At 47.7% G+C, this 15,817-nt stretch overlaps 1 protein-coding gene across 1 annotated transcript in view; it reads left to right on the top strand.

Moving 5' to 3' along the window:
* Positions 1 to 15,817, top strand: part of LOC139279272 (discoidin, CUB and LCCL domain-containing protein 1) — a 180,176-nt gene that overhangs the window by 118,744 nt on the left and 45,615 nt on the right. Inside the window, exons 5-8 of the mRNA XM_070898402.1 lie at positions 1,156 to 1,228; positions 2,955 to 3,088; positions 4,597 to 4,634; positions 12,884 to 13,084. Coding sequence (XP_070754503.1) covers positions 1,156 to 1,228; positions 2,955 to 3,088; positions 4,597 to 4,634; positions 12,884 to 13,084 — 446 coding nt within the window. The remainder of the gene's footprint in view (positions 1 to 1,155; positions 1,229 to 2,954; positions 3,089 to 4,596; positions 4,635 to 12,883; positions 13,085 to 15,817) is intronic.

The raw sequence follows: 15,817 nt of genomic DNA, 5'->3' as shown, positions 1-15,817 counted from the left end.
AGGACAAGGGCAACAGGTGCATGGGAACACCACCACCTCCACGTTCCCCTCCAAGTCACACACCATCCTGACTTGGAAATATATCGGCCATTCCTTCATTATCGCTGGGTCAAAATCCTGGAACTCCCTCCCTACTGTGGGAGCACTTTCATCATCATCATCATCATCATCATCATCTTAGACGGTCCCTCGTATCGAGGATGACTTGCTTCCACGCCAAAAACGGATGAATTCACAGGTGTTTCAATGAAGGACCTAATATTCCAGATCCTAAACTACATCCTGAAGGGTGGAAGATGCCATTGCACACCAGCCACCACACGGGCTTGACAGAGCTAGATCTTGGTCCAGTGGCAAGGATTAACCAGGACTGGAGACCAAGCTCTGCTGCACGGACCTAGTGCGCACACATATCGCAGTGTGGGCTGGGCCCGTGCTGCCCCTGGGCCCTCGCCTCCACAGGGCCCCAAACTCTCGCCTCTCCTGGGCCCCGATCACATCGCTCCACGATCACTCGCTGCCCCGACCTCGCCGCTCCTGCTGTATCTGCCCACGCTCCAATCACCGACCTGGAGCTTCGCTGCCATCGCCCTCCTGCACCAGCTCGCGCTGTACCTTGCCGTGGTAGGCGCCACGCTGCCCATGGCTGCCACACTGTTCCAGGCTGACCGGCAACCCCGACTTGCGAGAGACCATCCGAGGCAGGGGTCGGGGCCATAGAAGGAGTGGCGAGCGGCCCCTGGAGCAGCTTGGTGGTCCCTGGGAGTACCTTGACCACACGGACTGCGGCAATTCAAGATTCTCGTGGGCAAGTAGGGATGGGCAATAAACACTGGTCTTGCCAGCGACGCCCACATAGAATCATAGAGCGGTTACAGCACGGAAGGAGGCCAGTCAGCCCATCGAGCCCGTGCCGGCTCTCTGCAAGAGAGGGCTGACTGGTCTCCTTCCGTGCATCAGCCAGACCCACTCCCCTGCCCTTTCCCCATAGCCCTGCAAAATAAAAATCCTGTGAATGAATTAAAAAACCATGAAAGAATCTTTAGAGCACAATTCCCGCAGGATCCATTTAATGGAGATTGTATGTTGATTTTAATGAGCTCTTTATTGTTATTTAGTGTTTTGTGGTAACCACTCGTTTTGTTTACATCACAGTAAATATTGCCCAGCGGGTTGCAAAGGTGTGAGTGGTGACGTTTGGGGAAACGTTCGGGAGGGTTATCGTGACGTGAGTATAAATTAACTCATTAAACAAATAGCTGATTGATTCTTTTGTAAAGTCATTTGAGCATTAATGCCATCAGAGTTTTTATTTGTTTTCCCCTTCGTTTAAATTGTTTCTAACTGTGCTTTTCAGAACATAAGATATAGGAGCAGGAGTAGGCCATTCGGCCCCTCGAGCCAGCTCCGCTTCAGCTGTTAGGTTATCATCATCATCGGCAGTCCCTCGGAATCGAGGAAGACTTGCTTCCATTCTTAAAATGAGTCCTTTGGTGGCTGAACAGTCCAATACGAGAACCACAGTCCCTGTCACAGGTGGGACAGATAGTCATTGAGGGTAAGGGAGGATGGGACTGGTTTGCCGCACGCTCCTTCTGCTGCCTGCACTTGATTCCTGCATGCTCTCGGCGATGAGACTCGAGGTGCTCAGTGCCCTCCCGGATGCACTTCCTCCACTTAGGGTGGTCTTTGGCCAGGGACTCCCAGGTGTCGGTGGGGATGTTGCACTTTATCAGGGAGGCTTTGAGGGTGTCCTTAAAATGTTTCCTCTGCCCACCTTTGGTTCATTTGCTGTGAAGGAGTTCCGAGTGGAGCGCTTGCTTTGGGAGTCTCGTGTCTGGCATGTGATCGAGTGTGGTCAGTGTTTCAATGCTGGGGATGTTGGCCTGGTCAAGGACGCTAACGTTGGTGCGCCTGTCCTCCCAGGGGATTTGTAGGATCCAACAAATCCCTGTTAGGTTAGGATGTTTAATGGATCGCGAGTGATGTTCCCTCTAAGCTGTGTGACCATGCAATGGTCTGGAGCTCTCACACACGCTGCTGTTCAATTGGAATAACCGCACGTGCGCGAACATTTTAATGAGAACTCCCCTGCTCATCATCGAAATAGTGCCTTGGGATCTTTTACACCCACCTGAGAGAGCAGACGGGGCCTTGGTTTAACGTCTCATCCTAAAGACGGCACCTGTGACAGTGCAGCACTCCCTCAGCACTGTCCCTCCAACAGTGCAGCGCTCCCTCAGTACTGCCCCTCCAACATAGTAACATAGAAACATAGAAAATAGGTGCAAGAGTAGGCCATTCAGCCCTTCTAGCCTGCACCGCCATTCAATGAGTTCATGGCTGAACATGAAACTTCAGTACCCCCTTCCTGCTTTCTCGCCATAACCCTTGATCCCCGAGTAGTAAGGACTTCATCTAACTCCCTTTTGAATATATTTAGTGAATTGTCCTCAACTACTTTCTGTGGTAGAGAATTCCACAGGTTCACCACTCTCTGGGTGAAGAAGTTTCTCCTCATCTCGGTCCTAAATGGCTTACCCCTTATCCTCAGACTGTGACCCCTGATTCTGGACTTCCCCAACATTGGGAACATTCTTCCTGCATCTAACCTGTCTAAACCCGTCAGCACTGCACTGGGAGTGTCGGCCTAGATTTTTGTGCTCGAGTCCCTGGAGTGGGCCTTGAACCCACAACCTTCTGACTCAGAAGCGAGGGTGCGAGGGAGGGACGAGGGCCATGGAGGGATTTGAAAACAAGGATGAGAATTTTAAAATCTAGGCCAAAAACGCTCTGTAGGTTTGAGGTCTCCAACACTGTGAACATTGTGGCAGAAGGGTCAGGATAGTGGGCACTTGAAGGGTTGGTTGATGAAGACTCCATTATATCTCCCAACCAAATTCATAATTTTTACGAAATAAGTTGAAAGTCACGAAGTATTTTCTGTCCCACAGACCTCTGTTCTGTGCAAAGCAGCTATCCACGCTGGTGTGATAGCAGATGAAGTTGGGGGCCAGGTCTCAGTCACTCTGAACAAAGGCATCACTCTGTATGAAGCGGCGTCTGCAAATGGAATTTTAACTAAAACGTAAGTAAAACAATAACTGAGGGTGAAGATTGTGTGGCGTGTCTCCTGCCCCAGAGAAGTGATGTAAATGGCCCCGGGAAATTCTACACCCTGATGTTTTAATCACAAAAACTGTCGTTTATCAAAGCCTAGATCTTTTCATTTGTGTCAGTTTTAACACTTAGGCAAAGACCGATTAACTGCATCTGGAGGATTCTGTAACTTAGAAACATAAGAACATAACAATTGGGAGCAGGAGTTGGCCATTCGGCCCCTCGAGCCTGCTCCGCCGTTCAATATCACGGTTGATCTTCGACCTCAACTCCACTTTCCCGTCTGACCCCCATAAAGAGTCCAAAAATCTATAAATCTCAGTCTTGAATATACTCAACGACTCAGCATTCACAGCCCTCTGGGGCAGAGAATTCCAAACATTCACAACCCTCTGAGTGAAGAAATTCCTCCTCATCCGAGTCCTAAATGGCCGTCAGGTCTCATTATGCCATGTTCCCTTTAAATGACGAGTATCCTGACCTCATTTTGTCGTACAATACATTTGATTTTTTTGGAACTTGCTTTTATATGTTAAGTGCTAGTGAAAGGGCAGAGTATAGCAACAACAGTAAATGACCTTGCCTGGATTGATGTAGACGAGAACTTCAACTGTTCTAACTTGCTTGCAGTAGAGTGTGGGGCTGGATTTTTGGCTTTTAGGATTTCGGGGCGTTAATGACGGTGAGGAAAATACCGACAAGAGGCTACCCGGCCTAATCCCACTTTCCAGCTCTCGGTCCGTAGCCCTGCAGGTTACGGCACTTCAAGTGCACATCCAAGTACTTTTTAAATGTGGTGAGGGTTTCTGCCTCTACCACCCTTTCAGGCAGTGAGTTCCAGACCCCCACCACCCTCTGAGTGAAGAAAGTTCCCCTCAAATCCCCTCTAAACCCCCTACCAATAACTTTAAATCTATGCCCCCTGGTTGTTGACTCCTCTGCCAAGGGAAATAGGTCCTTCCTATTCACTCTATCCCGGCCCCTTGTAATTTTATACAGCTCAATAAGGTCTCCTCTCAGCCCCCTCTGTTCCAAAGGAAACAACCCCAGCCTATCCAATCTTTCCTCATCGCTAAAATTTTCCAGTCCAGGCACCATCCTGGTAAACCTCCTCTGTACCCGCTCCAGTGCAATCACATCTTTCCTGTAATGTGGTGACCAGAACTGTATTCATTGCCTAGGAACACAAATGAGGGACGGCCATGCAGGTGAGGTGCTGAAGGTGCAACAGCATTACTCAGCAGGCCATGTAGGATGTGGGGGTGAAAGTTTACAGGTGTAAGGTTTGTTGACCCAACACTCTGAGTCGCCTTGCGCTGTGCAGGGTGGTGGGAGACTTGCGTCGCACATTTTAGTTATGTTAATGAAAATGTCCTCTGGTCCACTTTTGCGGTGAAATAGTAAACGCGTGCATCTTGCTCCAGTGGTCTTTGGTCATTTATCATTATTAATCTTTGATGTGTTCATTTCTTCCAGTGGTTCCCTGTCTGAGAAACGGATCAAGATTAGAAAAGGTAAAAGAACCAATTTGAACCGTACCGTATTGTGCACAGAGAAGGGGGTAAATAATCAGCCTATTATAGGAAGGATGTGATTGCACTAGAGAGGGTGCAGAGGAGATTTACTCAGATGCTGCCTGGAATGGAGAATCTTAGTTATGAGGGTAGATTGGTTAGGCTGGGTTTGTTCTCATTGGAACAGAGGAGGTTGAGAGGAGACCTCATTGAGGTGTACAAAATATTGAGGGGCCTGGACATAGTGAATAGTAAGGGTCTATATCCATTGGTGGAGGGGTCTATTACAAGGGGGCATAGTATTAAGGTGGTTGGTGGAAGGTTTAGAGGAGATTTGAGGGGGGGGCTTCTTTACGCAGAGGGTTGTGGGGATCTGGAACTCGCTGCCTGGAAGAGTGGTGGATGTAGAAATACTCACCACTTTTAAGAGATGGTTGGATGAGCACTTAAAGTGCAGTAACCTGCAGGGTTACGGACCTAGAGCTGGTAATTGGGACTAGACTGGATGACCTCTTGTTGGCCGGCGCAGATACGATGGTAAGTACTGCAGGGAATCGAATACGGCCAGGGTGATTTCCTGGACTAGTGTTGATCACCTGGATGGGTCGGAGAGGAATTTTCCCAGATTTTTTTCCCCAATTGGCCTGGGTTTTTATCTGGTTTTTGCCTCTCCCAGGAGATCACATGGCTTCGGTTGGGGTGGAGTGTAGAATGTTTCAGTGTAAGAGGTGTCGCAGTTGTGTGAGGTGGACTGGTTGGGCTGGGTGCTCTTTGCCTTTCCATCATTGTTCATTGTTCATAGGTTTATATGTAACCTTCAGGGCTGCTGACCGAGGGCTGTGTGGCTCTTTGTCGGCCAGCGTGAACACGATGGGCCGAAATAGCCGCCTTCTGCGCTGTAAATTTCTATATTTCTAATAATCTCCACAAGCAAAACTTGCAGACTGTTTCATGCACCATTATAATTAGGAAGCTCCGGTGTGAGCCATCAGCAAGATCCTGCAAGTCAAAGGAGTTTTACGCAGTGAAAATTATGACACCCAGTCAGATTGGCAAATAATTGCTGATGATGAAGGCTCTAACTATATGTGTGTCAGCTGTGGCTCAGTGGGTAGCACCCTCGCCTCTGACTCAGAAGGTTGTGGGTTCAAGTTCCACTCCAGCGACTTGAGCACATAAATCCAGGCTGACACGCCCAATGCAGTACTGAGGGAGCGCCGCATTGTTAGAGGGGCGATACTGAGGGAGTGCCGCACAGTTGGAGAACATAAGAATTAGGAACAGGAGTAGGCCATCTAGCCCCTCGAGCCTGCTCCGCCATTCAAAAAGATCATGACTGATCTGGCCGTGGACTCAGCTCCACTTACCCGCCCGCTCCCCGTAACCCTTAATTCCCTCAATACTGCCCCTCTGACAGTGCAGCACTCCCTCAGTACTGCCCCTCCGACAGTGCAGCACTCCCTCAGTACTGCCCCTCCGACAGTGCAGCACTCCCTCAGTACTGCCCCTCCGACAGTGCAGCACTCCCTCAGCACTGCACTGGGAGTGTCAGCCTGGAGATTTGAGCTCAAGTCCCTGGAGTGAGACTTGAATCCACGACCTTCTGACTCCGAGGCGAGTGTGCTGCCCACTGAGCCACAGCTGAGTAGACCAGTCATGGGTTGGATGTGCTCAAGTCTGTGGCCCTCAGACCTGGGTTGTGGCGAGGAGAGCTGCACCGGACTCACAATGTGAATTGGCAGAACTAAATTAAAAACTTGCATTTACACAAGGGTTTTATTGCGTTTCTAAGGAATGCACCAGAGCACTTCACATGCAATTAGCTATTTTGAACAGCAGTGACTACTGTTCTGTGGGCAGGCATGACAACCGATTTAGACACAGTGAGATCCAGTCATACTATGTAATGGTCCATCATTTCCTGGTCCTGATTGGCCAAGCCTGCTACCCAGAGACAGTGATTACTGTATCTATTGACTCCGAGCAATAAATGCTGATTATATTTGTACAGTAATTGTAGAAGATTACAACTTTAGATCAATTATATTTGACATTAGCGTTTTAAACCACATTAAAATTCCCCACTGTAGGGTTGCAGTTTCCTTGATGCAATTGTTGAATTTTCTCTCTCTGGATTCCCAGATTCGACTGGTCATTACTGAATACTGTTTGTAAGGCTGACTGAATGCATTTAAAGGAGTTTGCAGAGATATACATATTGTTAGCTTGTCAACTTAAATCCTCTCATTGGGGAATGTAGAACTAGGGGGCATAGTTTCAGAATAAGGGGCCGCCCATTTAAAACAGAGATGAGGAGGAATTTCTTCTCTCAGAGGGTCGTGAATCTTTGGAATTCTCTGCCCCAGAGAGCTGTGGAGGCTGGGTCATTGAATATATTTAAAGCAGAGATAGACAGATTTTTGAACGATAAGGGAATAAAGGGTTATGGGGAGCGGGCGGGGAAGTGGAGCTGAGTCCAAGATCAAATCAGCCATGAGCTTATTGAATGGCGGAGCAGGCTCGAGGGGCCGAATGGCCTACTCCTGCTACTATTCCTTCTGTTATTATTATTCTATTGCTATAGTTCAGCTGTGTTTAAGATGATCTATTCCTTTTTAAGGATGTAAATATGTACATCCTGAGGTCAGTGAAAGGTTACTTGCTGTTGGCAGAACAGTTGTAAATTCCCAATTCCGTGTCAGTGGAAACCAGCATGAAATGATTGATTTTCTTCCTCGCTGCTTACAAAGTGCAATGTTGGTGTGTTATTTGAGGATTGATGTGAAAAGATTTTGCTGTATTTACATATAAAATTCAGCTTAGCTCACAGAGCTTCAACTTGGCCCTAAACTGAGGAGTGGTCAAAAGTTGAAAGTCTTCTCCCAATGTCGCGAGGAAAGATGGGGAGGAAATGAGTCAGGCAAAAACTCTGCAAAAAAAGGAATAAGATTGTTGATCCTAACATTTCACACAGCAAATGGCTTGCCGATCATTTCTACAGTGAACTAATTTAATGCTGAAAACTGTTTCACAATAACAACTTGTATTTCTATAGCGCCTTTAACGTAGTGAAACGTCCCAGGGCGCTTCACAGGAGCGATTATCAAACAAAATTTGACACCGAGCCACATAAAGAGAGATATTGGGGCAGGTGACATAGGAACATAGGAATTAGGAACAGGAGTAGGCCATCTAGCCCCTCGAGCCTGCTCCTTCATTCACTAAGATCATGGCTGATCTGGCCGTGGACTCAGCTCCATTTACCCGCCCTCTCCCCGTAACCCTTAATTCCCTTATTGCTTAAAAATCTACCTATCTTTGACTTGAAAACATTCAATGAGCTAGCCTCAACTGCTTCCTTGGGCAGAGAATTCCACAGATTCACAACCCTCTGGGAGAAGAAATTCCTTCTCAACTCGGTTTTAAATTGGCTCCTACGTATTTTGAGGCTGTGCCCCCTAGTTCTAGTCTCCCCGACCAGTGGAAACAACTTCTCTGCCTCTATCTTGTCTATCCCTTTCATGATTTAAATGTTTCTATAAGATCACCCCTCATCTTTCTGAACTCCAACGAGTAAAGACCCAGTCTACTCAATCTATCATCATAAGGTAACCCCCTCATCTCCGGAATCAGCCTAGTGAATCGTCTCTGTACCCCTTCCAAAGCTAGTATATCCTTCCTTAAGTAAGGTGCCCAAAACTGCACGCAGTACTCCAGGTGCGGCCTCACCAATACCCTGTACAGTTGCAGCAACACCTCCCTGCTTTTGTACTCCATCCCTCTCGCAATGAAGGCCAACATTCCATTCGCCTTCCTGATTACCTGCTGCACCTGCAAACTAACTTTTTGGGATTCATGCACAAGGACCCCCAGGTCCCTCTGCACCGCAGCATGTTGTAATTTCTCCCCATTCAAATAATATTCCCTTTTGCTGTTTTTTTTCCCAAGGTGGATGACCTCACACTTTCCAACATTGTATTCCATCTGCCAAACCTTAGCCCATTCGCTTAACCTATCCAAATCTCCTTGTAGCCTCTCTGAGTCCTCTACACAACCCGCTTTCCCACTAATCTTAGTGTCATCTGCAAATTTTGTTGCATAACACTCTGTCCCCTTCTCTAGGTCATCTATGTATATTGTAAACAGTTGTGGTCCCAGCACCGATCCCTGTGGCACACCACTAACCACTGATTTCCAACCGGAAAAGGACCCATTTATCGCGACTCTCTGCTTTCTGTTAGCCAGCCAATTCTCTATCCATGCTAATACATTTCCTCTGACTCCGCGTACCTTTATCTTCTGCAGTAACCTTTTGTGTGGCACCTTATCAAATGCCTTTTGGAAATCTAAATACACCACATCCATCGGTACACCTCTATCCACCATGCTCGTTATATCCTCAAAGAATTCCAGTAAATTAGTTAAACATGATTTCCCCTTCATGAATCCATGCTGCGTCTGCTTGATTGCACTATTCCTATCCAGATGTCCCGCTATTTCTTCCTTAATGATAGTTTCAAGCATTTTCCCCACTACAGATGTTAAACTAACCAGCCTATAGTTCCCTGCCTTTTGTCTGCCCCCTTTTTTAAACAGAGGCGTTACATTAGCTGCTTTCCAATCCGCTGGTACCTCCCCAGAGTCCAGAGAATTTTGGTAGATTATAACAAATGCATCTGCTATAACTTCCGCCATCTCTTTTAATACCCTGGGATGCATTTCATCAGGACCAGGGGACTTGTCTACCTTCAGTCCCATTAGTCTGTCCAGCACTAGCTCCCTAGTGATAGTGATTGTCTTAAGGTCCTCCCTTCCCACATTCCTGTGACCAGCAATTTTTGGCATGGTTTTTGTGTCTTCCACTGTGAAGACGGAAGCAAAATAATTGTTTAAGGTCTCAGCCATTTCCACATTTCCCATTATTAAATCCCCCTTTTCATCTTCTAAGGGACCAACATTTACTTTAGTCACTCTTTTCCGTTTTATATATCTGTAAAAGCTTTTACGATCTGTTTTTACGTTTTGCGCAAGTTTACCTTCGGAATCTATCTTCCCTTTATTGCTTTTTTAGTCATTCTTTGCTGTTGCTTAAAATCTTCCCAATCCTCTAGTTTCCCACTAACCTTAGCCACCTTATATGCATTGGTCTTTGATTTGATACTTTCCTTTATTTCCTTGGTTATCCACGGCTGGTTATCTCTTCTCTTGCCGCCCTTCTTTTTCATTGGAATATATTTTTGTTGCGCATTTTGAAAGTGTTCCTTAAAAGTCCTCCACTGTTCCTCAATTGTGCCACCATTTAGTCCTTGTTTCCAGTCTACTTTAGCCAACTCTGCCCTCATCCCACTGTAGTCCCCTTTGTTTAAGCATAGTACGCTCGTTTCTGACACAACTTCCTCATCCTCAATCTGTATTACAAATTCAACCATATTGTGATCACTCATTCCGAGAGGATCTTTTACGAGGAGATCGTTTATTTTTCCTGTCTCATTACACAGGATCAGATCCAAAATGGCTTGCTCCCTTGTAGGCTCTGTTACATACTGTTCTAAGAAACAGTCCCGTATGCATTCTATGAATTCCTCCTCCAGGCTACCCCCTGCGATTTGATTTGATCAATTGATATGTAGGTTAAAATCCCCCATAACCACTGCCGTTCCTTTTTCACATGCCTCCATTATTCCCTTGATTATTGCCCGCCCCACCATGAAGTTATTATTTGGGGGCCTATAAACTACGCCGACCAGTGACTTTTTCCCCTTACTATCTCTAATCTCCACCCACAATGATTCAACATTTTGTTCATTGGAGCCAATATCATCCCTCACAACTGCCCTGATATCATCCCTTATTAACAGAGCTACCCCCCTCCCTTCCCTTCCTGCCTATCTTTCCGAATCGTCAGATACCCCTGTACGTTTAATTCCCAGTCCTGGCCACCTTGCAACCATGTCTCTGTAATGGCCACCAAATCATACCCATTTGTAATGATTTGTGCCGTCAACTCATTTACTTTATTTCTAATGCTGCGTGCATTTCGGTAGTGTTTTCATTCTACTTTTTAAACCATGATTTTTAGTTTTTACCCCTCCTGCAGCCCTTTTATATTCAGTGGCCCTTTTTGTTTCTTGCCTTTGGTTTCTTTGCCCTCCGCTTTTACTCATCTCTTTTCTGTCTTTTGTTTTTGTCTCCTTTTTGTTTCCCTCTGTCTCCCTGTATTGGTTCCCATCCCCCTGTCATATTAGTTTAACTCCTCACCAACAGCACTAGCAAGCACTCCCCCTAGGACATTGGTTCCGTTCCTTACCAAGTGCAGACCGTCCAGTTTGTACTGGTCCCACCTCCCCCAGAACCTGTTCCAATACCCCACGAATTTGAATCCCTCCCTGCTGCACCACTGCTCAAGCCACGTATTTATCTGTGCTATCCTGCAATTCCTACTCTGACTAGCACGTGGCACTGGTAGCAATCCCGAGATTACTACTTTTGAGGTCCTACTTTTTAATTTAACTCCTAGCTCCTTAAATTCGTCTCGTAGGACCTTATCCCTTTTTTTACCTATGTCGTTGGTACCAATGTGCACCACGACAACTGGCTGTTCTCCCTCCCATTTCAGAATGTCCTGCACTCGCTCGGAGACATCCTTGATCCTTGCAACAGGGAGGCAACATACCATCCTGGAGTCTCGATTGCGGCCGCAGAAACGCCTATCTATTCCCCTTATGATTGAATCCCCTATCACTATCGCTCTCCCACTCTTTTTTATGCCCTCCTGTACAACAGAGCCAGCTACGGTGCCATGAACTTGGCTGCTGTTGCTCTCCCCTAATGAGTCATCTCCCTCAACAGCACTCAAAACAGTGTATCTGTTTTGCAGGGGGATGACCAGATGGGACCCCTGCACTACCTTCTTTGTACTACTCTTCCTGCTGGTCTTCCATTCCCTAGCTGGCTGTGGATCCTTCTCATGCGGTAAGACCAACTCACTACACGTGCCACTTATGTCATTCTCAGCATCGTGGATGCTCCAGAGTGAATCCACCCTCAGCTCCAATTCCGCAACGCGGTCCATCAGGAGATGGAGGCGGATACACTTCTCACACACGTAGTCGTCAGGGACACCGGAAGCGTCCCTGAGTTCCCACATGGCACAGGAGGAGCATATCACGTGACCGATCTCTCCTGCCATGACTTAATCCTTAGATACCCTTAAATTGGTAATAACAATGTTACAGTTTACTTACTGATATAAAAATAAAAAGAAAAGCTACTCACCAATCACCAGCCAATCACTTTCCCCATTGGCTGTGACGTCACCTTTTGATTCCTTTCTACTTCTTTTTTGCTTTCTCTCCCGCTGTAACTGCACAAGTCACGCCTTTATAGGCCGCTCCGACACTGCTCCCACCTCTCGCCAACTGCCGCTGGTAAAAGGCTTGGTAAAAGAGGGAGGTTTTAAGGAGCGTTTTAAAGGAGGAAAGAGAGGTAGAGAGGTGGAGAGGTTTAGGGTGGGTGTTCCAGAGCTTGGAGCCCAGGCAACAGAAGGCACGGCCACCAATGGTGGAGCGAATATAATCAGGGATGCTCAAGGGGGCAGAATTGGGGGAGTACAGACATCTCGGGGGGTTGTTGGGCTGGAGGGGATTAGAGATAGGGAGGGGAGAGGGCACGGAGGGTTTTGTAAACAAGGATGAGACTATTAAATCAAGGTGAGCCAATGTAGGTCAGTGAGCACAGGGGTGATGGGTGAATGGGACTTGGTGTGTGTTAGGACACGGGCTGCTGAATTTTGACAGTCCTTAAGTTAATGGAGAGTGGAAATGGGAGGCCGGTCAGGAGTACGTTGGAATAATCAAGTCTAGAGGTAACAAAGGCACGGATGAATGTTTCAGCAGCAGATAAGCTGAGGTAGGGATGAAGACGGACGATGTTCTGGAGGTGGAAATAGGCAGCTTTAGTTATATCTTCGGAAGCTCATCTCGGGGTTAGATATGAACCCAGGATGCGAACAGTCTGGTTCGGCTTTAGACAGTTGCCAGAGAGAGGGGTGAAGTCGGTGGCTAGGGAACGGAGTTTGTGGCGGGGACCGAAGTCAATGGCTTCGGCCTGCCCAATATTCAGTCGGAGAAAATTTCTGCTCATTCAGAACTGGATGGCGGACAAACAGTGCAACAATCTAGAGACCGTAGAGGGGTCATGGGAGAGGTGATTCTGGGTTAGCAATTTGATACCTCTTTCACTCTCCTTAGATTGCAATGATGTTCTTGAGAGCAGACACCTCACTGCCTCATCCTCTTGGACAGAGAAGACCAAGATCGGAGAGCTGATCACCTGGTCACCAGACAAAGCTCAGGTCAGCAACAAAGGATATCCCTGGGCTTGGGCTGCGAGCGTCCTCAGTGAGGAGGAATGGCTGCAAATAGACTTGGGAGAGCGGAAGAACATCACAGGTTGGTAAAATATTTATATATTCCAGCAAATTCCCGGCAGCATTTCTGGGGATGAGTTGAGCCCTCCCAGGCCGCATGATGCAGAGTAAATCTCCCTGTGCTCTGCTGTAATATTGTTTTATACAGCATTATTTCCCCTACTTTCTACAGCCGACATCCTCTTGAGCAGGACAACTGTTGTGCTAAGTTATGGGAACTGTTCAGACACGTTCCCACATTCACGAGGAAGTGGTTCAAGAACTGCTTGTTCTAAGTTCTCATAGGACACTTGCAGCTGGCATTCATGTCACTGAGTCTGGACTGGGTTCAGAGATGAAAGGACGGTATGCTTACCTCACTGTGCCACTGAAAGAAAGAAGAAAGACTTGCATTTATATAGCACCTTTCACGACCACCATTTGTCTCAAAGCGCTTTACAGCCAGTGAAGTACTTTTTGTTGTGTAGTCACTGTTGTAATGTGGGAAATGCAGCAGCCAACTTGCGCACAGCAAGCTCCCACAAACAGCAAAAAATAATGACCAGATAATCTGTTTTTGTTATGTTGATTGAAGGATAATTATTGGCCAGGACACCGGGGATAACCCCCCTGCTGTTCTTCAAAATAGTGCCATGGGATCTTTTACGTTCAGCTGAGAGAGCAGACAGGGCCTCGGTTTAACGTCTCATCTGAATTAGAGGAGCGCAGACATCTCGCGTGGGGGAAGAGGGAGGGGTATGTGGGGCTGGAGGAGATTACAGAGATAGGGAGGGGCGAGGCCACAGAGGGATTTGAAAACGAGAATTTTGAAATCGAGGCGTTGCTTAACCGGGAGCCAATGTAGGTCAGCGAGCACAGGGGGTGATGGGTGAGCGGGACTTGGTGCGAGTTAGGACACGGGGCAGCGAGCACAGGGGGTGAGGGGTGACCGGGACTCGGTGCGAGTTAGGACACGGGGCAGCGAGCACAGGGGGTGAGGGGTGAGCGGGACTTGGTGCGAGTTAGGACACGGGGCAGCCGAGTTTTGGATCATCTCTAGTTTACGTAGGGTAGAATGTGGGAGGCCGACCAGGAGTGCGTTGGAATAGTCAAGTCTGGAGATAGCAAAGGCATGGATGAGGGCTTCAGCAGCGGATGAGACGGGCGATGTTACCGGCCAAACCTGACTCCAGAGTGAGGCTGCTCAGAGGGGGTAATCTTAATCGCATTTGTTTGTACAGAAAGTAAATGTAATGCGGTGTCACACCTGGTTTGCAAAATGTTCAGGCAATTCAATGAATAGATGATATGGCACAGAAAAAGGCCATTCGGCCCATCGTGCCTGTGTCGGCTCTTTGAGAGAGCGACCCAATCAGTCCCACTCCCCCCCGCTCTTTCCCCATAGTCTGACAAATTTTTCCCCTTCAAGTATTTATCCAATTCCCTTTACTATTGAATCTGCTTCCACTGCGCATCCCTGGACTTAAAGAAAAAGCTCCCTCATTTTATTCGAATGTTTAACGATGAGGGATTTTCCCCTCCCAGCTCTCTTAAACATTGACATTTGTAGCTCCACCCATGCATGCATTCCAGGCAGGAGTCAGCAGCTCCAACAGGATCCGGAATTGCATGTACCGGTATCGGACTGGCAGCACATTAACACATTCGGGGTTGCAAATTGGGCTGGAGGCTACTTCGGGCGCTAACTGCAGCGGGACGGTAAATCTTGCGCCAGATAATTGTTTGCGTCGGCAGCCAAAATATTCGAGTGTTGGGCCCTGAGTGTGGGGCAGAGCGTGCAAGGAGGCGTTACACACCTCTCTCCGGCTGAGCGACTGAGAATCCCGAGCCAAACAGTCGGCCTCGGAGCGCCCTGAGAGAGGCCTCACTACAAAAAAACATTCCCGATAAATTAATCCCCCCAAATACAGGTGAATCGCAAAAAATAAATCAGCAAAATATTAAATTAACGTGCCTTTTCCTGTCGTTCCTTCTCGTAGCGCTCCGGGACAGCTCTGACCGCCCGCTTTCATAGGCGCTGTCACCAGGGGGCGCTATGGGTGCCGCTACAACCTAATATCGAAACGCTGTGGATACCAGGGGCGTTGCACTCCTGGGCGATACTGCTCAGCGCTGTCGGTACCGGCACGCCGAATGTGCCGATTGGGGGCGAATCCCGGCGCTCATGGCTCCGAGCCCTTTAGTGCCCCTGTTCCCACCTTTTCCAGTGGCGCTAAGCGATCGAATATCTCCCCCTTTAAATGTTTGGAACCTTTACTACTGTGCGTCAATAACTAGATGGAGCTGCCGCAGAATGCACATTCTCTCGCTGCAGTGATTGGCCTCGCTGTACGGCACAGTCCCAGGGACCCTGCTCATAATCCACATCGTTCCCAAGGACTCAGGAAACTGTTCTATGTTCAGACGGGGGTTTTTTGCAGTATTCTGCTTCTACATGTTGTCCGGAACACAGCTATCACAAGTGTTTACTGGAAGATGTTGCAGCATTAAGTGGTTTAGGGTCAAAAGGAGGACAAACTCCATTGCAATGCTTCACAGTTACCTGCAGCTATGAGGCAGACAATGGATTCAACAATTTCAGCAATGTGATTTGCTGTACATACTTCCCGATAGTGTTTTGAACTGATTTTGATCCATTCATTTTTTTACCGAAGCTAAGAACATAAGAACATAAGAAATAGGAGCAGGAGTCGGCCATTTGGCCCCTCGAGCCTGCTCCGCCATTCAATAAAATCATGGCTGATCTGATCTTGGC

This window comes from Pristiophorus japonicus, chromosome 14, assembly GCF_044704955.1.
Source record: "Pristiophorus japonicus isolate sPriJap1 chromosome 14, sPriJap1.hap1, whole genome shotgun sequence".
Lineage (NCBI taxonomy): Eukaryota > Metazoa > Chordata > Chondrichthyes > Pristiophoridae > Pristiophorus > Pristiophorus japonicus.
The sequence above is the reverse complement of the archived record's forward strand: the minus strand, read 5'-3'. Positions and strand labels throughout refer to the sequence as shown.